Source organism: Camelus ferus, chromosome 9 (genome assembly GCF_009834535.1).
Source record: "Camelus ferus isolate YT-003-E chromosome 9, BCGSAC_Cfer_1.0, whole genome shotgun sequence".
In the NCBI taxonomy this organism is placed as follows: Eukaryota; Metazoa; Chordata; class Mammalia; order Artiodactyla; family Camelidae; genus Camelus; species Camelus ferus.
Window position 1 is genome coordinate 44,005,052 of NC_045704.1, and position 22,393 is coordinate 44,027,444.

A 22,393-nucleotide genomic window follows, 5' to 3' on the forward strand; every position below is an offset into this window, starting at 1 on the left:
GGTGATGGCCCCTGAGAGCCCCAGACGTGCTTGGGCTGAAGCATGAGTATGTTCTGGTTAGCACAGACTCGGGGGACCGCTCTGGTCTACCCACAAGCCCAGCCTTCTACCCCAAATCCTCCCATCCATGGCCCGGCACCAGGAATGTCTGGCCAGTTTGGGATCTCTCACAGCGAAAGACTTCCTCAGAGGCTGGTTTCTCATGTCCAAGAAGATGCTGCTGCTGTCAGGAAGTTCTCTCTGCAGTCCCATCTAAACTCCTCCTCAGAGGAAGCTGATCAACTCAATTTCCCAATGCCTCCAGCCTCCCCTGAGGACCTTGGACCTACTCCCTCAACCCCACCCAGGACCTTCTCAGATCTCCTCTGCTCCCCAGTGTTGCCTGTCCTGATGTTCTGGTGAGACTATCCCCTCAACTTCACCTCCCAGGGGCTGCCCAGCCCCCTCATCACTATGGTGCCCTTTTGCTGGCCTTCTCCTCACTTCTTGGCTCCTTGCTCCCAAGTCCTCTCTCCATACCATCACCAGAGTGAAGTCCTCCAACTCCAACATGTCACTGTCACCTTTACCCAGTGGCCCCCAAGGCCCCAGAGCTGAAGAGCTGGAGCCTGGCCTCCTAGCACAGCCTGTGAGGCCCCAGCCCCACACCCTCAGTCCTAGAACTGCCTCAGCCTTAGCCCTTGACTCTCTGCTCTACTGGTGCTATCCTCTGGCTAGGGCAACCTGCCTGTGATCTCTGCCCCAAGTGGATCCTCCAGAGAAGTCCACCGGAAGCCCTTGAAGTCCAGGAAATCGGGTTGCTTCCTCAGGCTCAGCCAGAGAGGCTGGGTTGGGAGGGCACCCCTGTCCACCTAGAGGTTGCCTGTGTCAAAGGCCATTGCCCCAGCCCCAGCAGGATCCAGCTAAGCTCTGTGAAGGTGCCTGGGCAGGCTGCAGCCAGACACCATCTGGCATGGCTGTTCCTCCCAGGGCTCGCAGGGCCACACCAGACTCAAGCTGGCCCCACAGCTTCCACCTGTCCCTCCACAGCCTGCCTACCCCCAACCCAGGTCTTCTGGGCCAGGACCCCTCAGCAGCAGAGCCATGGCCCCTACTAGCACCTCTGATTACCACCCTTGCTCCTGATTAGCAGGTGGGCATGGGGACCCCTAGCCTGTCCAATGCTCTCTCCTCTCTGTGGGACAAAGTGTGGGTTTGGCAGCCAGCTCCAGCCAGAACTTGAGAGGTGGCAGCTGGGCAGCCCTGCCTCCCATCCAGTTTCTGAAACCTTTCTCAGATCCTGGCAGCCCTGAAAGTGATCTTTCAGCCCCTCCAGGGCTCCCAAGGGCAGATAGCACGTGGCCTCTGCAGTCCCTTCCCAAGGTCCCCAGGGAGGCAGGAAGGGAAGATCTCAGTCCATGCCAGGGGTTGGTCCCATGCTGCCCCAGGGGCCCAGCAGGCACAAAGGCAGCCCCTGGCACAGTACACTAGGCAGGGCGGCCCTCTGCTCTAGACTCACCCATGGCCTCATGGCCCACAGAGGGGCCCTGCTGGCCAGCTGGCCACGGCAGAGCGTGAGAGGACACTGTGTTCCCAGACTTCACTTCTGCTTTTCCAGAGGTCACTCAATGATGCTCTCCTGGGGAGCTCAGGGGTTTTCAGGAATTGAGGCTGATGAGTGAAACCAGATGTGAAAATATGCTCCCTAGAGCCTAGCGTGCCCATCCTGCCACTCCCTGAGGGGTGGTGGAGCCTTGGAGCCTGTTCTACCACTTCCCTGGGCCCAGGTGAAGGGGCTGCTTTGAAGGGCCTGGATCTGGGCTCTATGTCCAGTGCTCGTTCAGCCCCAGAGCCTCTCCAATGTTGTATCATCCAGGGGCTCCAAGCAGGGAAGCTTAGACAGATGGATAGCTATGGACAGATGGCCAGGATGGTGGCCCAATGGAGTCAGAAACCCCCCTCTCTGCTCAGCAAATGTACTGTATCTGAGTCTCCCCCCAGCCTCTGGGAGTGGAGGAGACCTCTTCTTCATATCAGCTCCAAAGCAGATGTGTACACTGGCCGGCTGGCTCTGCAGGGTCACAGTGCCACATCTGGAACTCCCAGTGTGGGAGCCACAGCATGGAAACCGTTAACCCTGGGTTTACCTGGGGTCTGCAGCACAGACTAAGCATCCTTCTCACCTCCAGGCCTCTGCCAGGGCCCATCACAGGCTCCCTGCAAACTTCATGTAACTATCTAACCCTGGGTTCCAACTCTTCCTATCAAATGCCAGCTCTTCCTCTCCTTCTGCAGGTGCCACCTGGCATTCCCCATCCAGACCCTTGGCATTGCCCCCTCCCCAAACTGAGGTGTCTATGGCCTCTTGCCAGCCCAGTACAAGTCCACCCATCACCCATCAGTTGGTACATGCAGAGCCACAGCCCCCATCTGCAGCCCCATTTGCCAGATTACTGGTTTCAGAACATGGCTCTTTAGGTAGCTGAGTGGAGCAGGGGAGAGAGAGACCCTGGGCTTTGGGGCCACCGTGACCCAGGTTCAAATCCTATCCCATGGCTTGGCCCTAAGCAGCTTGTAGAATCTCTGGACTCAGGCCCCTGGCCAGTAACCTGGTGAAAGGCTCTGCAATACCAGCTTTCCACGGTACTCACCACAGATACGGAACAGAGGAAGGGTTATATGGAGAAAACTGAGCACAGCACACCAGTCTCTCTCTCCTGGCAGAGAGGGTCCCACTCAGAGTCTCCCAACTGACAGGCTCAGCCCCAATCAGGCAGTCTGTGTTCTGACTCCAGGCTGTCGCTCAGGCTGTCCTACTCAGTGCTCCACAGGGTGCCCCTGCCCTTCCTTCCCATGGCCCTGATCCTTCTACCCGGGCTCCGCATGTCCTCTCCCCACATCACAAAGGCTGCAGGGGCCCCTGTGCAGCACAGGCACGCACACACACACAGGCCCCACTCTGCTACCTCCTGGGGAAGGACAAACAGAGCTGGCTCAAAATCTGGGACTCCTGTCCTCAGGCCCATGTCTCACGTCACCTACCAGCAGGATCATAGACAGCTGCTGCACAGCCAGGCCCCAGGGACAGGGACAGAGGCTAGGACCCAGCTCTGCACCACCTACCACCCAGTGAGCTGCTTCCCTGGGGCCCGCGGGAGCAGGCAGGAGGTGGTGCAGCCAAGGGCAGCTCTTGCTCCACGGGAAGCCCCTGGGCTGGCGGGCCAGCAGTCTCGGGAAGAACCTGGAGTCTACTGCTGGCACAGCCATATGCAAGTTACTGGGTTTCAGTTGGCATGAAGCAGAGATTCTGCAGGGAAAGGACAGCAAGTTCTCCTTCCTCAGCCCCTAGACTGGCATTTTATTTCACACTGGAGGCCTTTCAGTGAGGTGCGGCATTCCCAGAAGGGGAATGGGGCTGATCCCCAGAGGTGGCCCAGCTGACACCAGGGTCAGTGGCACCACCCAGCAGGTACAGGGATCTGATAAGCGGGAGTGTCACACCCCTTATCTAGGAAGCAGCAGGATGTCTGACTCAGGTTCACCACCCTTCTCCATGCTCCAAGACAGGTGGCAGGTGGTAGCAGAAGCACATTTAATTACCCTCATGCTCTCAGAAACACCTCATCTCCATGGCTCGGAGAATGAATACATCACTCACAGCCCATGAGGAAGTCAATTCAGCCAATGGTCAGGAGGGTGCCAGGCAGGTGACGGTCCCATGTGCCAAAGGGAGGGGCAGAACTAGTTACTGCTGCACCCAGGGCAAGTTCTAAGAAGCTCTCCTCTGACCGGGTGGAGAAGGAGACCTGCCTGGATAGCCCCTCCCCAGGACATCCCCACCCGGGGCCGGAGGGCTCCACGGGACTGGCATGTCCCTCAGGAGATGTAGGGCTTGGAGGGCAGCTTCCCTTGTTCCCCTGCTGCAGCCCAGGTTGAGAATCAAGTGAGCCAGCCTCACCCTGGGAGGCAGGGGCCACACCTCTGCTGCTGCCTTGTACTTTAACCTTAAGCAAGCTCTCTCTTCTCCAGGTTTGCGACCACAGCTATAGCGCCTGCAGGATGGAATGGATCTGGGGCTGCAAGGGAAGAGCTTTTTTTCATTTTCCCAAAGGCATAAGTTCACCTGGGTGTTAAGTGAGAGAGGTGAAATGGTGTGGGATGGCCTGGTGTCAGGCAACCTAGAGAAGGCCAGCTACGGCAAGGAGCTCCTGAAAAGCTGGTCCATGCCCATATCTGGCTCCCAGGTCCACTGGCCCACACCACCTGAGTGATCCTCTCAGACACAGATGCTCAGCTTTTGTTTCACATGCACAGGCCTCTGGAGGAAGGACACTAATAAAAGTTGGAGCTCACTTCAATGGGGGGAAAGCAGTTTTAGGACCCCCAGAGGCTGCTGTTCCCAGTGAGATTAAGCCAGGTCAGGCTGGATCCTGGCTGGAGCATCTTGCCAGCTACATGGTATCTAGAATCAAAGCTATGGAAATACCTATGTCCTATGGATGGGCTCACAATCATGCCTCATTTGGGGCTGTGAGCCGTGCTGTTCTCAGCACAAAGCCTCATTTCCCTGCAGCTCACAGAAACAAGACCAAGCAACCCAGGCCAAGAGCAGAGCTGATCCATTCTATACCCACGCCCAGAAGAACCAAGAGGCTTGGGCCAGGCAGTAAGTGGCAGGAGCAGTAGCATGCATCCAAGCCGATCCTGTATAGCACCCCTGACCCTCTCACCCACCCTGCTCAAGGGCCTGATGGGTCACGTGCAGGGAAAGCAGTAATATGCCAGACTGAGCGTGATAAGCACAGAGGATGTGGGTCAGTCCCTGGGAGAGGGGTGGTCACCTGTTCAGGGAGTCCCAAAGCAGAGGCTAGGTGGAGGAATGGGGGTGACAGGGAGGCAGGAAGCCTGGGCCAGGCCTGAGGGATAACATTCCAGGACCCTGATTTCCCCCAAACCTTGCCACATGGATCCAGCCTGGAGCTTAAAGTATTGAGGGTCGGGGGAAATGGGTGAGCTATAACCTGTCAGCCTTGGGGCCTTGTCTGCTGGGTCATGGGTTGCAGCTCACCCATATTCCTCAACTCTCAACCCTTAATTTCCAAGCTAGATACCATGGACAAGGCCTGGGGGAATGGCAAGGGCCCCAGAAACAGGGCTTCTTTCACCTGTCTCCTCATTCCTGAGTTGGGGGCTGGGTATGCAGAAGAACAGCATAGGCCTCCTTCAGTGAACAAATGAAAGAAAGAATCCAAAAATGTAGAGTGACTAAACAGTAGAAGGCAAGGTGAGTGTCAGGAGACCATAAGCAAGGCCTTGGGCCTCACCTGGACCCAGTTTCCCAGGTAAAATAAGAAGGGTGGCTAAGGTTACCTCCAGGGTCCTGACCAGCTCTGACACTCCCTACTTGGTCAGGCCTGAGTCGCATTGACTCCCTGCAGCCCCAGTCCCTGAGGGCCACTCAGGGCCTTGGGTGAGTCCAGAGGCCTTGGTACCCATGAAACAGCCCTGGCAGAACTGACAGCAGGTGCAGGGGAGGCCCAGAGCTGTGGGGCAGCAGTGGGCAGGAAAGGCCAAGTTGCAGCAGCGAAGACACCACAGATGACTTCTCAGAGGGGAAAGCCCCATCCACCAGCCAAACATGAAGCCTCAGCTGAGGTCAAAGCCTGAAAACCATTGCCTGAATGGCCAAGCGGGGGAAAAGGTATGGTGCAGGGCCAGGCCACAGTTGTCCAGGAAAGCAGTGCCTAGCACCCAGTCAGGGCTGTTTCTCCACACACCCCTCTCCCAGCCACAAGTCTGCCTGCCACCCTTCAGGACCACCCACACTCACATGGGGGCAGCCCCACCCCAGCCCTTCAAGCTGCAGGGTGCTGGATACAGACAGGCATAGCAGACAACAGGTATACAACAGCAGCTGAGCCTACCAAGTGGCCCTTCAGGGTCCTGATTTTCGTGACTCTAAAAGAGGACAAAGGCCAATATTCCTGGGCAGGATAGATTTTTTTTTTTTTTAATCAGCTAAGGTGTAGGTGTTGGAATTAGGCAGAAGCCAGGGAGGTCAATGGAAAGACTCCTCTAAATTGGGGTGCAGGGTAGAGGAAGAGAACAGTCAATTATCTGATAACATGTATATCTACAGCCTAGAGAGTTTGCGGTGCCTAGTTTGAGCCTCTCCCAGAGTCACCCTACACACTCGTGCCTATATGTGCCACATGTACCCTTACATGACCCCTAAAGTGCTGAAGGAGGTTGGGAGGACAGGAGGTTATCCTGAGGATGAATTTTCCCTCTCCTGAAGGGACCAGAGCAGCAGGACCAGAGTGGAGACCACCTGGGGAAGGGTGGTGCTTCTGGGAGCCTGGGAAGCATGGCCCTGATCCCCTGGGCAGCCTCAAGCTCCTACTTGCAGCCCACAAGACCCTTGGTTCATAGCTAGCACATTGTGCTGTAGCTACTGGTACAAGTCTGAGAACTGCCAGAAAGACCCAGGTGGGGGTAAATGAGGACAGTGTGGTGGTCAAGGCTGGAGCAGCCTGAACTGGGCACTAAAGTGGAGAGCATCAGGGAATGTTCCCTGACCTTCCCCTTCCTGACCCAGGAAGCTAGGGCACAGCAAAGTGAAGGTGGGAAGAGATGGACAGACGGGAGACACTGAGCCAGAAGCCCTACTTAATCTGGGCAGGCCAACTGGGACTTGGGTGAGGGAAGTAGGGCCCAGGGCAGAATCCCAAGGGACAGTGCTGAGCCAAGAAGCAGAGATGCACCAGTTGGTCTAGCCACACCCCCTACCCCGGCTCTGAGGCAGCTGAATAGGCCTGGTGCACTCTCTTGTGGCCAAAGGGAGGATGGCACTGTCAACAACCAGAGGCTCTGCTCTGGCTTCCTAGGATTTAATCACAGCCTCAGATTCCTGGTCTGCATTCCCCCAGTCATTGATCCTTGGAAGAAGAAGCTGCAGACACCTGCAGAGCCATGCAGGAATGTGTCATAAAGAACAAGAATAGACCTGAGGTGGATGTGAGCCTGGGAAAGCCAGAATGAAGACAAGGCGAGGTTGAGTCTGGTCATGAGGGACTGGTCTGTCCTGCATCAAAGAAGACAGAGCCTTCTGAGGATGGGCATCCTCAGCCCTCTACATTCTTATTCTCTAGTTCAGCTAGACCCTCCCAAATCTCCAAACTCCTTTATCCCCCGTCTCTAATGCCTAATGCTGTATCTTTTTTAAAAAGTAAGTGCTTCATAACACAGAAACAGGACAATCTATGACACGGTGCACCCCTCCAGGATGGGGGATTTAGCTTCTCCTCCCCAGGACCCCACAGCCGAGCCCCCTGCCAGTACTAATAAAGAGTTGTCACTCATCCAATCATACAAATATCTATTGGGCACTCACTCTGGCTAGGCACTGTGCTGTTGAGTCCTAATAACCAGCAAGTGATTTCCGTTTCATTTTATAGGTGCGCAACTCAGCTTCAAGGCATTAAATCACATGCATAGTGTCACACAGTTGGTCAGAAAAGGAGCCCAGTCTGCCTGATGCTTGGCCTCATAGAGAACTCAAGAAAAGTCCTGGTGACCCAAAGACACCCTAGGATGCTGACCTTGAGCAGGCACAGGTGATTTACAAGACAGATCATCATGTCCTCACACCTGTTCATTCTTGATGCCAACCCTTCTAACAAGCTGGAGTGCATCTGACAGCTGAGCCCAAAGCACAAGAACAGCTGCAGGTTAGAAAAGGAGTCTAGGGTGCTGTAGCAGGCATTCAGATCACAGGGGGCCAGGGACAAACTACTGGAGGCAGACCTGGGCCCTCAAGGACAGTGGTTCGGTTCCATCTCATTTCAAGTCTTACAGCCCTAATTCGGGAGAAGCTCTGCTATGTTCAGTGTGTGCTGCAAAGAAAGCAAGAAAGTGAGACCAACACATTCCAGAAGGGTTCTATGCAAAATGTTTCAAATTTCAGTCTTTCCCGCTCTGCCATCCAGAAACCTGGGTCACCCAGAAAGTCTCATCTTCAAGGGTCCTGGATGGCTGACATTTGCCTGTGCTGAGGTCACCTCAAAAGACCATAAGCATAGCTTTAGGCACTGGCTCCATCTCAGAAACCAGGCCCAATAAATCACTGAGTAATTCCAAAGACAAACATGTTATCACTCACCAGAGCAAGTCTTGACATAATCTCCTGGGGCAGGGCTTGTGAAACAGGGGTTATCAGTTCCTGTGTGGATTATCTTGACCATAAATAGCTTCCCAGATAAGATCAGGCTAGAGAATATACCAGCACAAGATGTAATCGGTGAAGGGAAAGCAAGAGGTAGGGAGGGGAAGAAGGAGGGAAGGGGCAGGTGAGAGGTGAGCAGGTGAATTGTACCTGGACGGGACTTTGGGGCTCTGGTCTGAATGAAAAGAGGTGTCCAGCCTTGGCCTGGGCCCTCATGCATCCATGACTCTGAGTCTTTTTGTGTGAAGACAAGGGGTTTGGTGGGGGTTCCCTATGACTCAGATTAACCCTACGATGCTTTGAACCAACAGGTGGAGGAACGCCTCAGGGTCAGCAGCAGGGGTCTTGACTTGGACAGCTGAGGGGTAAGAGTACCTTCTCTTTGCTTGCCTGTATGTTCTAATTTCCTTTATTTTAGATATCTTTAGCACATGTTTAAATCATTAAACACTTGTTCACTATAATACATTCAAATAATAGAAGAGTACTTAAAATTAAAAACTCACATATTCCCCCTCCCAGCCTCTTCAATCCCTCTCCACAGAGACAGCCACTCTAGACAACTTGGTATCTACACTTCCAAACATGTTTCTCTGTGCACATTCCTCTGACATTCTACCAAAATGGGACTATGATACATGCAATGCTTTGCAACTTCTCACCTAATAAGATATTTCTAAATCAGTGTTTATGGAACATCATGCTTTTGAGCACTCGAACAGTATTCCACTACTAGCACAGACCATGATTTTTTTAACCATACCCCTGTCAGTGGATACCCCGCTGGTTCTAATAGGTTGCTGTTATCAACTAGGCTGTGTGAACACCTCTGTACATGCCATCCTTTGCTAATTTAGGAGCTACGATCCTGTAAGTGGGTATGCAGGGTTGCACAGTACATATACATGCAATGTCTAAACAAGGTGGTAAAAACTTGTCCCCCAAAGGATCTACACCAAGTCACCCTTCCACCAGCTCTATTTTTGGAATTTTTCTTAGAAATTATGTTTAGTTAAAAAGGAAATCAAAAAAGAAGAAAAGAAAGAAAGAAACCACCATACCCAGTCTTGCAGGAGGAGGCATGGCGGGAATCTGGACGGGAATCTCTGGTTGTTGCTTTCCCAGCTCTGCTTGCCAAATTAGGCTCCAGGCCGAGTATCCTCATCAGGTCACGCTTGTGTCCACTTGGCCTGCCATTAAGGCTGCTCTCCAGCCTCCCGGCAGGACTCGTGAACAGGACTAGGCTTCTAAGGAAGCCTGTCCTGGCTGCAAGCTGACAGATGGCAGGACATAGGCTGAGCGCCGCCCGCCAGCATGCTGAAGACTTCCAGATTGGTATCTTTAGTGCTACTTCCCCCAGATCCACACAGCCACCTCTCAGATACTCTGAATTAGCATGTCTGAGACAGAACACCTCCTCCTCCACCACTCTGTCCACGCCCCAGACCTTCTCCTCCTCTGACGGGCCTCATCCTAGAAGCAATTCCAGCACCACTCAGTCATTTATGAGGCCAGAAGCCTGCCTTCTAACCCTTCTCACCCTCACACCTAAGGAAAACTGGCCCAATCTCATGGGTCACATCCCCTAAGCTGGCTGCTGACCCAGTCCTTCTGCCCTCACTCCTGCCCCAGTTCAGCCCATGTTCTCCTACCTGGAGAGCTGGAATAGCTGCCTGCTTCTAGCCTGGCTCCTCCTAAATGCATCCTCCAGAGCCCCAGACCAAGCTTCTAATTGCATCACACCACCAACCCCACCCCTCCACGATCCCCTTCTTCTGCATCTACTGAGAGCAAGTCCAAGCCGGCACATGGCAGCAAGCCCTCCCTCCAGTCTCTCCTAGCCTCCACCCCTGCTCTGGGGGCCCCACCCTCCTGCAGCAACAGCCAGCTGGAGAGGACCAATCGAGTCACCACCAGTGATCCATGCCAGCTTATCAATCCTGGGCACTGGGAGGGCCTCCTCACACAGCAATGCCATTGCCCAGGGCAGGCGGGACAACGTGGATCCTCAAACATTGAGGGAAAAACTTGAGGTGTGTATGGGGCCCAGGCTCTGCATAGCTCAGAGACCCCACGTAACTGTTCCCTTTGTTTTACAGTGCAACTCTCCGGTTACCACCTTCTGGATGCCCTTCTCCCAGTGCCTCCCAAGCTCCTCTCTCTTACTTGTGGTCACTGGGCTGCCAGAACTGTGTCATCTCTTCTGACAGTCAGATTACATCTGATTCTGAGAAATTCTCGACTGAGGTAAGCCCGTCTTGCTATCCAAGCTGTAGTCACCTAATTTCACTAAATCAGCGAATTCTCCTCTGACAAACGAAACATACAAAATGTTTCCAGGCAAAAGTGTAAACAGCAACTCTTAAGCAAGACATTTCCCACACACAGACTTTGACCTAACTCAAGAATCTCTTTTAATCATGACTCTCATCCTTCCTAAGCTACATATCCTTCCAGGGCCTTCCATGAACCAGCCCTATGCACCTGTTCACATTTAGCCCTGCACATCCCTGACTTGTGCACCACTCTCTTTCCAGTGCCCAAACTCCTTTGAGATGCTATGCAGTTTGACGTTTCTGAAACTCCTAACACCGTTCTTCTTCCCACCTCCTTGACCTGGCTAAGTTTTGTGTGTGTAACTGCTTTTTACTGATATATCATTCATACACCATACGATGTGTCCATTTGAAGTGTACAATTCAATGGTTTTTAGTATATTTGGAGTTGTGCAAGCATCACCACAATCAATTCTAGCACATTTTCATCACCCCAAAAAGAAGCCTACCCTTTAACTCACTCCTCACATGCTCCCATTGCCCCCAAATATACCCTGTGCCTACTGGACATTCAGTGCTGTTTGGTGTCCACCAGTCTGCCCATTAGGCACATGTGCCCCCAAGCAAGGCCTGTGTGATACGCTTTCATTACACACTCAAGACCCAGCATGGCGCCTGCCTCCCAAGAGTGACAGGAACGAATGACCACAGTGGGAGCAGCTGGCTTCTCTGATTGCTCACTCAGCACCAGGCCCTCTGCTTACACTACACTAACTTTTCAGGGAGATCCTATTAACACTCTCGCTGTGCACCTGAGGATAAACCACTTGCCCAAGATCGCAAAGCCAGTACGTGGCTGAGCTGGGATGAGTTCATCAATGAGCTCTGCTCTGTCTATACACTGTCTCCTCTGTTCTCATTAAGGTCACCAAGGACTGCTGAAGGGCAAAACCAAACAGACAGCCATCTGACTTTATTTCAGTCTCTTAGCCACACTTGGCATTCACCACCCCCTTCTTTTTCAGGTTCTTCCCTGGGGCTACCCATCTCTCAGGGGATGCCTTTGACTTCTGGCAGGACCATCTCTTGCCCTATCCCTGCTTAACAAAAGCTCTTCCTATAGGAGGGTCTCATCTCAGGCCTCTACTCTTCCGACCCTATGCTCTCCCTTGGGGTCAGTGGCCACACTTCTACCCTACCCTGATTCTCCAAGCTCAAACCTCACACCTGAGCACCAAAAGCAGCCTCCACATCTTTATTTAAATGGCTCACAGATCCCTCAAATCCCATCTTCTCACTCTTTCCCCAACCTGTTCCTGCTACATTCCACTATTATTTCACCCTGCTACCTACACAGTTGCCAAAGCCACAGATGAAGATGTCAGCCTTGACTCTTCATTCTTCCTCAGCCCCCTTATTCAACCCACAAGTCCTACCAATTCCTCTACCTATAATTCCCCCACCATGTTGTGTTCCCTGCCAGTGCCTGAAGACAGGTTGCCATCATATTCTCTGGTCTGGATTACTATAAAACCCTGCAGTCTGTTCTTCCTACCTCCAGTGTGGCCCCTACCTCCAAAACACTATTCAAACTGCAGGTACATTCTAAAGTACAAGCCCAGTAGTTTTAACCTCCCATCCCCTGCATTCAGGACAAAGCTCTTCCTGTGGTTTTTGCAATCCTTCAGAGTTGATCTCGTTCTAGCCACATTCCTGGCCACCTCACAATTAGTGCTGAATAACATGCCACTCCTGGTGACACCACCTATATTTGCATTTGCAGTTTCATGTGACTGGTGATTGGCTAGGCCTAACCTGGAGTCTTACTTTCCTCTTTCTATATGAGATTGTCTCTTGTGAAATAATGTTGAGATGCAGAAGGAAATGTCGTAATGACCAGGAGACAAGTGATTCAAGATAGAGAGGAATAAAGTGTTCTGGAAGACAATCAGTACATCACACATGTGAACTCTTCAACCATGGTCCCTGAACATCTCACTCACTGGCTGAGGAAAACAGTCCTTGGGACCATTGAGCTCACGTGGAAGTTGAGAATATCACAAGGCTCCTCCTCCTGAATGCTAATTATAGTTCTTTACAACAGGAAGGAGACGCACTGAATGGCCCAAGTGTCAGGTAGAGCGCCCATTCCAAATTAGGAACTGGCATCTGGTACCCGTCAGTTGATTTGCAGCTACATAATCTAGCAAGCCATGTTTTTCTGTATTCTCCAAGTTTTTGAGCAGGAAGAGAGCTAATTCGTAGAAAAAATCCTAGAAACAAAGACCAACTCAGCAACAATGAGAAACCCCTGGATTCAGATTATGGTCTCTAAATATCATTTTCCAATAAAAAGAACCAGGTTCCCCAAGAGAAATGATGACTTTAAATCTGGGTCAGGAAATATACAAGATGAGATTAGAACATACTGTCATCTCAGTAATAAGAAAGGCTACACGGTTATGTTAAAAAAAAAAAAAAAAAAAACAACTCAGCAGCCTATTGTATAAGCTACCACTAGCCAAGGGACAATTTGAGCAACAATAAAGTTAAAAGTGGAAGCACAACAAATAAGTTAAAACCCACAAGTGCATTATGATACTAAAGAAACAGAAGAACAAACTGTATTAGTCAACTTTAAAGGATGTTGGAATACCAACTCATTATTTTGAAAGCTAGTAAATACGGGAATCAAGCATTTATCCTGCCTCTCCTATACAGACTATATTTCAGGGTAACCAAGTAGCTGATTACTGGTAATTTCCAGGTATAGAAGTTTTCAAGCTAGTAATTGCAGAAGGAAACATAAAATTAAAATATTACCATTCTGCAACTTCTAATAACATAATGGTTCTAGGCAACAAATGTCAATGATTCCTAAGTCATAAAAAGAGAAACAACTAGACAGAAACAACTCCCAATAGAAGTACAAAGGTCATCTATTAAATATTCTTTTTTAAAAAATGGAATCAGGATCTAATGAAGTCTCTATATCTAACTACCAGTTTACAGGAAAAACAAGAGACAGAGGAACATGTTAAACTATACAGCAGGGATATAATCAGCAAAACTGAGATGGAGGGAAAATCTATCAATCAAATGACCCAGCTTCATCAATAAATAAAAGGAAAAGTGAGACAGAAAACCTATAAACTGAAAGACTTGCGATAGCATCAATCAATTGAAATATATGGATCATAACTGGATCCTGATTGAAACTAGCAAATCATATTAAAAAATCATTAGGAACGCCTTCTCAGCACAGTGGGCAGCGAGTCAGTCTCACAGAAAATCATTAGGGACAATCAGAGAAATCTAAACACTAAATGGGGATTTGATGACATCAACAAATTGTTTCTTTTAAAGAAGGAGTAACAGTATTGTGGTTATGTAAAAAAAAGTCAGGATCTTTTTCAGAGACATCAAAACATTTACAGCTGAAGTGATATGCTGTCTACGATTTACTTCAAAGTAATTTGAGAGTGGGGAGATAAGTGGAATTATTATTGAAACAAGGTTGATAATTATAACAAGAATTGATTATTGTTGTAGTTAGGTGACTATTTATGGGTTCATTATACTATTCCCTCTAATTTGTATATGCTTAATGAAATCCATAATAAACAGGGTTTTTTTTGGTGGGGGTAGTAATTAGGTTCATCTATTTATTTTTGGAGGAGGTACTAGAGATTGAACCCAGGACCTTGTGCATGCTAGGCATGCACTCTACCACTTGAGGTATATCCCTCCCCCCAATAATGAACAGTTTTAAAGAGAAAATAGGAAGGAGGAAATTCTGGAGGACAGAGATGGAGCCTCACTCACACCTGAGTTCCCAGCAGCCAGTCAGACAAATTAATAGCAGTGCTTTTAGGCTGAAGTCAGGGTCAAAACTGAGGGTTTAGGTTCAGAACTACGGTAATACCTTGAAAATACCTGCCTGGCTTTCTTATGAGGCACAAGAGTTGGCACACAGTAGACCTTCAGGAAGTGTTTTTTGAATGAGCAATGAACGCTTGAACATCGAAGTAGTCCTATATATGTTCCTTGAGATCTGAAATATATTCACTCAGTCATATCCAACCACCTCAAATCTGGCAGGCCTCTGTGAAGGGGATGCTCCATACCATCACTCTCTCTGACCCCACACCCAGTGCTACAGAGCCAGGGGCTTCCTCCCCTGGGCTCAGCTTGATTTTTTTAAACCAAGGGTCTGGGTTCCCAGAAGATTTGTACTCTCATCCCCCACACTCCACTACTCGGGGCTCCTTTTGGTCCCACTGACTGGCCCAAATATTGCTTTTGCATGCTGGTGTCTTTGCCAGAAATGCTCTCCCCACCCTCCAACCCCTACCCTAGGCCCCAGCTCTCCACACAGCTGGCTCCTCATTGTTCATACCTCAGCTCCAACATTTTCTCCTCAGCAGGGCCTTAGCCAGTCATGCTCTAAAGAAAGTTCCTCTGTGATTCTCTATCACTTCTCCACTGTCTCTTTCACAGATACCACCCTTAATATGCAATTATATATTTCGTTTGCTTTAAAATAACAGGAACAGCAGCTAACACACTGAGTCAGCACTATGTGCCAAGTTCATGCTAAGTGTTGTACAGGGATTATCCTGTTTAACTTTCACAATCACCCCACCAGTAAAAAAATATGTATCATTTAATTTATTATTATTGCCATTTTACAGATGATGAAACTCAGTACAGAGAGGTTACATGGCCACAGAGCCATGAAGGAAGCCCACGTTTGTAACTGATCTCTTAATGCCGTCCCCTGGCCCCAATGACCTCCACCTCCAGTGAAGATCAAGAGAATATCATTCAACAAAGTATCTCAGACCCTATCGCAGTGACCAGCATAAAAAAAGGTGCTCCAAAAGTATATGTAGAATGAATGAAAACATTTAAAGTAACACTGTATGATTTCTCTTTGTATATCTCTGACTCCACTTCCCCACAAGTCCCTAGTACACGACCCAGCTTCCAGAAGGTACTCAACACATCCCCAAACACTCGGGGTCGGAAAGAGCTTTTGTTACCACCCAGCTCTGTCCCCTCAGTTCACCAAAGGGGTAGGACCTCTCCAGGTTCTTTCTCCTACCTCTGAGAAGAGATAATCAAGCAAGATGGATCATGGAGGACACATGGACTTCAGAGGTCCTAAGAGACTGAGTTCTAACAGAAGAGGTCAGTAGCAGATGCCCTGATGGAGTGGAATCCAGGAAGGAAGGCTAGGGTGCGGTGGAGGGTCTATATGTACTTGCCCAAGCTTGCAGAACAAATAAACACCCTCCACCCAATGCCCTGCATCTTCTGGAAACTGTCCCACATTTAAACATGCTCTTTGGAAATCTCATCACCTCAGGACACACCTCCAGATCTCACTAGGGACCACAGGCTTCTTTGGTCTCCTCTTCCTTCCTCCTCCCACCTCCTCTTTCCCTTTTTCCTAAAGATAAAGAGGCAAAAACACCTTGCAACAAAGGCCTGGAGGCCAGGCCTCTGGTGTCACCTTCAGAAGCAGAGAAGGCCTTTCTGTAGAGGACAAGTAGGGTTTCTGGGCACTTCTTCCTGCCTCCAGTTATCTTCGGTGCTGGAGAGTCCTGAGCATAGAGTCCCAATAAACTCAAACTCTATGTTGGGAAACTTCTAGGAAAGCAGCACAGAAAAACCCCACAGGAGCTGCAATTGGGTTGAAGAGGACAACAGTCTAGCCTACCATGGCCACAAAGGGGTTCTAAAGTAGGATGGAATTGGGCCTGGGCCTTGAAGGGTGAGAATCATTGGGTTTCATGGGGATGAGAAGGAAACAGGAAATGGCTAGTGCAAATAACACCAAAAATGAGCTAACAGTTACCTAGCATTTACTCTGTGCTTGGTGCTGAGTTAAGTGTTTCACACGCAATAACCTGTTGACATCTCACAACCTTGTGAGATAAGTGCTGTTAATATATCAAATGAAGTACCCAAGGCCCAGAAGCACTAAATAACTTGTCAATTCAGTAATTGGTGGGGCTGGGATTCAAAGTCAGATGTGAAAGTCCAAAGTCCACCACACTATGTGCACCAAGAGCTGAGGGATGGCTTGTGTGAGGGAAAGGAATGTGTGTGAACCCCTGAATGTCAAACTAAAGGTCTGGATGGTGATCCCCAAGGGGGACAATGTGCTGAGCAGTGCTGTAGAAAGAATGGCCTAACATGTTTGTGGCGGATGATGGAGAGTCTGCTGGGAAGATGGGAATCCTGTGCCCCCAGAAGCTCTACAGTGGTGGGGTAGGGGGGCTGCAGCAAAAGTGAGGAAAGCCTAGAAAAAGAAAGAGTCTACCAAATTGCCAGTTGGTAATCAATGGTGTTCACCTTCAGATTTAAGCAAATAAAGATCTTCCTCCAGTCCCAGTCCATCCACAAAACTCCCATTAAATACCAACTGTGTACCAGGCCCTGCCCTGCTTCTCCTCCTTTTGCTACAGTGGATTCAATCAGGTTGCTGGCAAGTTTCTACAATCCAGCACCTTAAAGTGCTCTCCTCTCCTTCCCCACCTCCACTCTCATAAGGGAGGTGAGTGACTTTTCTTCCACATTTATATTAAAACCAGAGTTCACAACCGTATTTTAACTTAAGTTTTTAAGTTTAAAGGTATTTATTTTCACAATACTGGTCTATTCTGCAAAATACACACTGTTTTTTTTTAAATTGAGCTCACTTTTAACCTTAGTAAGTTTATGAGAAAATGTTCTTCCAAAAGTGAATCCTGTGGTTGTCTTCCCCCTTCAGCTACCAACCAGGATGCTAGCAGTACCTCTGTTCAGGATATCACATAGAGGTCAGGGATGGGAACTCACAGCCCAGCCACTGTGACCTTCACTACAACCTCTGGGAGGGAGAGGAGAGAAAGCAAAGACTGGAATCAGGGACATGTTTAATTCTGTAAATTTGATGCTGTGCCTCAGGGAGTCAATCCCACTTTCGAACTGTGTATCCTGAAAAGAAAGGGGAACTCAGCTTCTTATCATTCTTGCACTAAAAAAAAACCGTGTCCCAACAGGCATCCTCATCGGAGGGGAGGGGGGAAAATATTGTCAAATACATGTGCATGAACTCCCAGACTTTCAGGGCCACTCCCTTGATCTCCCAAACACTGCCTTCAGGAGGCTACTCAGCCAGTGGTTCGGCGATGGGAGGAAACTCTCGCTAAACTGGCTCAGCAATTCCCCAGAAAGACTCACTCTGCAGACCAACGCAATGATCCTAAAGGTCCTGGTGTATGTGTTGGGAAGAAAAGCAGGGCACGTTTCCGCTTAGCTTCCCTAAGCGTTGCCACGGGACAGCTGTCTAGCTAAGTCAGGGTAAAGAGGCTTGTAGGAGCACATCTCGCACCAACCAACCACTCCCGAGAGACCCTCTCTACCGCCGGAATAAAGCGGGACTACACCGCGGGAATAACGCAGGAAGAAGAAGCAGAGGCGAACCACTGCGGTTCTTAAAGACTTGTTTGTGTTTAGGCCCACTCGGAGCCCCAACTGGAGGTCGATCCCCTTCCGGCGCGCCCGCCATCAGCCCCCAGATTCCAAGCGAGGCCTCTCAGGCCCGGATCCGGCTCCCCGACCTCTCAGGACCTTAGAGAACCCCCAGCTTCCCCTCCCAGACCTCGGAACCTTCAGGCCCGGGCCGACCTCCTTGTCGGCCTTTCGAGGCCCGGCAGCCTGGCCCCGCGGCTCACCCTCGAGCGTCTCGCACTGCACCAGGTTGAGGTAGTCCGCCTGGGTGAGCACCCCAGCCTTCAGGCCGCGCACCAGTCCCTCCAAGTAGCCATTGTCCACGTTGAAGTAAAGCTCCGGGAAGAAGGACATGGCTGCGACGGGAGCAGCGGGACCAGAGGACCCCGACCCGCCGGCACGCAGCACAACTCGAAGATCAGCTGACACGGCGACCGCAGCGGGCTGTCAAGCGCATCAGGTGACGCGCAAGCGCCTCACGTGATCACAAAGGGGCGGGACTCGGAGCAGCGCCCGACTTCCGGGTTGTTTCGCGCGGAAGAGTTGCGCAGGTGCGGACTGAGGACCGCCCTCTGGCGCCTGCGCGCTGTGGGGAGGAGTGCCCTCTTGAGTCCTAGGAGGGAGCGGCTTGGAGTGTGCGAGGCTGGCCGCGTGGTGGCGCCTATGGCCACTGGAATTCAATTGGGCCTTCTCTTCTAGATTTCCAGAATTTGGAGCACCTGGTACTGTGGGGTGTCAGAGGAGTAAAGGGTGTGGGTGGTGCTTATTATGCTTGGAAATATTCCAGAGTGTTGAGTCAGCCTTCCTCTGAGGGGAACTAAGTCCTATGAGGGGCGGGCTTCTCTGGGGATCCCACATCGAGTTGGCCCCAAGCAGGCCCTGGAACCTAATGCTTACTAGCCAGGCAGAAGCTATAGCCCCTACGCCGTGCTGAGCTCCCCTTTCCCGCATTTATTATACGAAATTCTCAAGAGCTGAAGCGTGGCCCTCCTCTGCTTCCCTCAACAGCGCCTAGCACTCTAAGAGCAGTCCTGTAAGTGACTCATGATGGGATAGAGCAGGCCCTGGGGTAGCGGTTTGTGTGTGGTTTCTTGGCTTCGCGGTAACTGCCCCTGCCTTGACCTCCCTCCGACAGCCACGTTCGAAATAACGCCACAACCCTGGGGTTGGTCCCATCCTTTATTCACGCCCCCCGTCCCAGCCCTGACCCCGACGACGGCCAGCTAGGTTCGGCTGCAGGGGTTGGTGGTAGTACCCAGCTTGCGGCAGTAGCAGAAGGCATTGAAGAAACGGCAGTAGCACGTGGCACATGGGTCACAGCATGATACCTGGTGTCCCAGACAGGACTCATGCAGCCTTACACAGCGACGTGGGGAGCGCGGCTTGCGTCCTTCCGGATCTAGCACCTACAGGGATTGGGGAGCATGGGCCTCCAAAGGCAGGTTCAGGATCCTGCCTCTATCCAGGTGGGATGACAGTTGAACACTGGGAGAGATGGTCTGCAATGTCACCCCAAGTAAGGGGATCACGAAGTAGAGATAGAGTATGATGCCTGATGCCTCCGCCCAAGGCTTGTGGCCTCACCCCTTTCCCTGATCAGTTACCTCTGCTAAGGCCTTGGCCTTAGCCTCCTGCAGCAGGGCCTCTTCTGCCTGTTCTGCATTTGTTCTCTTCAGCGGGGGCTGCAGGCCCAGGCCTGGGACAGATGATATGAGAGCAGAATCCCCCATGCACACAACACCCACCTCCCAAACCTGGGATTGGGCAGCGGGAAAGAGGGCTCATGCCAGGCAGGGTAGTTTGTGGCCAGAGGGTGTCCAGGCACCACCCAGACCCACCCCTGCCCACACTGACCTTGGAGCTCTAGGAACAAGGCTTGTTCAGGCCTTCCGATGCCCTCCAGAGGAGCCAAGCCCATCTGGGCCCCCCTCATGACAGGTAATAGCCAGCAGCAGGGCACAGCTCAGCAGCACTGTGGTCAGCATGGCCTGGCTCAGCAGGAAGACCCACCACTTAGTCCCTCCTCATCCTTGGAGCACCCTCTAGGTGCCCTACCCCAGAGAGAAGCCCCCCCAGAGAGGAGGAGTCTCTGCCCAACCTGAGGACTTACCTCTGCTTGCTGGATCCTTGCCCCACGAGTTCCTGGCCACCCCATGCCCTGGATTTATATGGCAGGGTCTAATGAAGGGCCCACACGTCACTGCTCCCTGCAGCCAAGGCATGAGGGGCCCTCCCTGGAGGATGGGGGCACAGTTCAGGCCTCTTTCACTGGAATCTGGGCTTTTGGATGCTCTCCAAGAGGGGTACACTTCTCCAATTTTGGGTGAGGTCTCCAGGAGCCACTCAAAGTTTGGGAATAAAATAGGGGGTTCCCAGAGCCCCCAGATTTCTGCAGGACAGGGACCCAGGGAATGGATAGGCTGGAAGCATCAGCAGTAACAAAGCAGGCAGCCCTGAAAGCTTAATTTAATTTGTGGCCCCGGAGATGCTCAGTCATATCCTACGTGTTATGTTGTTTCCTTTGCTTCCAGGAACTTGGATCAAGGGCATTGAAGAGGGTGATGGGCCAGTGACCAGAATGAGGTGGGGGTTGGGTACAGATCTAGACTCTCAGGTTTTGGGGGGAGACACGGTGGGGTGAAGCCCATCTAACCAAAAGCAGGCCTTTTTGCCTCCATCCCTAGCCCTACCTCCCTTCTCCTTTCTTCCTCCAGGCTCCTCCAAGACCCCCACCACTGCTCCTGCCCCTACACCATTTTTCTCCTGGGGTTCCTGGAAGCCAAGGTGGCAGAACGGACTGTTCCCTGGGTGGGCGAGCAGCTTCAAAGTAAAAAGCTTTCAGGTTGCCTGCCTCATTAGTGCTAATGACTGCTCCTTTCCGCTCTGTGTTGTCAGGCCAGTGCCCACGCCTAGTTCCATCAGCAAAGTGGGACTGCCCTTTGTGGGGATGGTAGGACATGCAGGACCCCACCTGTGCCTGCCTTTCCTCACCCCACTGGAGGGCCCTTTATCACACATTTGCCAACCTGGGAAAGGGATGCAGGCTGAATCAGCTTCCAGGACTCAATGTACAAACTGAGCTGGCACAAAGCAGCCGGAGGAGGATAAGAGGCTTTGAGATTTGCAGCCTAGGTTCACACAGGCTATTCTGACCAAGGTGAAGCCTAAGGAAGTCCTCCCAGCAGTGGGTGGAAACCACAGGTTGTCACCTGGCAGCCTTTGCCCTGATGTCAGCACCAGCAATTGGTCTTGGTGTGTGAGTTGCGTGGGGAGGGGCCCTCTGCAGAGGGTTCATCCACGGATGGGCACTGATGTCTGTGATCAGTCTGGGATCAGGCTGGCACTGGGGTCACTTGTGGTTGGCTCAGGGTAACAGTCCTAGAAGTTCAGAAGTTCATCTACTACTGCCTGGGAGAGGAGGTAGGAGAGTAAGGAAAAGGCTCTCTGAGGAGGTGATCCCCGGATAATTTAGCAAAGGGCCAGGCCTCATTTCTCCCCTAAGAATGGTACTGACATTGACCTTGCTCTTCCGGAGGCTATAGCTGGGCCCAGTGGCCCACCTCAGGGCCACTCTTCTGAGAGTGGTACAGGGTAAGGGTATCAGGCACCCAGGTGTGCCCCTCTCTCAGTTGGGCCACTTGGAGCTCAGGAAGGGCAATACATCAAATATACCTGAGGTACTTTTCCCCTGACCCCATCCTTGGAGATTCTGGATGAAGAGATGGTGATAGGGAACAGGGACTGCTTGTGGATTTTGGAGGTGAGGTGGGGGCTCCGAACACTTGGCTGAACCTCGTCACCACTCATGCTAAGAACAGCTCTTCAAATTGGGGTTGGGGGGGGTGCTCCTTCCAGCTGGATGCTCCTCCAGCCAGGCCCTCAGCATCTTTGCTCATCTACAGAAAGAAGGTGTGTGAACGCGGGTGTATCAGCCCCATGAACAGCGATAGACGAGGGCTCATAGGGGCAGCCCGGTCTTGATCAGATCCAATAAGGGAGACAAGAAACTCAACCATCAAAACACAGTGGAATGGCAGTGGGGATATAACTCAGTAGTGGACTGCATGCTTAGTATGCACAAGGTCCTGGGTTCAAGCCTCAGTACCTTTAAAATAAAAACAAATACATAAATAAATAAGAATAAACAAATAAACCTAATTACCCCCAAAAAACAAACAAACAACAACAGCAACAACAAAAACAATGGAATGACCAGGGAAAAAGAAAACGTCAAATCAGATATTTGATGACATTAAGGAATAATTGTTAATTTTTTAAATTGTGATAATGGTATTGTAGTCATGATTTTTTTTAAAGCATTCTTATGTTTTAGAGAAATATAATGAAGTATTTACTGATAAAATGATATTAAGTCTGGGATTTTCTTCAAAATAATCCAAGGTAGGGGGGA

At 50.9% G+C, this 22,393-nt stretch overlaps 2 protein-coding genes across 2 annotated transcripts in view; both read right to left on the bottom strand.

Annotated features, from left to right (window-relative positions):
- Window positions 1-18,448, bottom strand: part of ATP6V0D1 (ATPase H+ transporting V0 subunit d1) — a 38,818-nt gene extending 20,370 nt beyond the window's left edge. The window contains exon 1 of the mRNA XM_006180622.3: window positions 18,207-18,448. Within this exon, the coding sequence (XP_006180684.1) occupies window positions 18,207-18,336 (130 nt within the window). The 5' untranslated portion in view covers window positions 18,337-18,448. The remainder of the gene's footprint in view (window positions 1-18,206) is intronic.
- Window positions 18,449-19,165: 717 nt separating this feature from the next.
- Window positions 19,166-19,967, bottom strand: AGRP (agouti related neuropeptide). Its single transcript, XM_006180621.2, is given in 4 exon segments — window positions 19,166-19,388; window positions 19,587-19,678; window positions 19,837-19,924; window positions 19,926-19,967. Coding segments are annotated over 4 exon segments (405 nt in total). The 3' UTR covers window positions 19,166-19,205.
- Window positions 19,968-22,393: the final 2,426 nt, after the last annotated feature.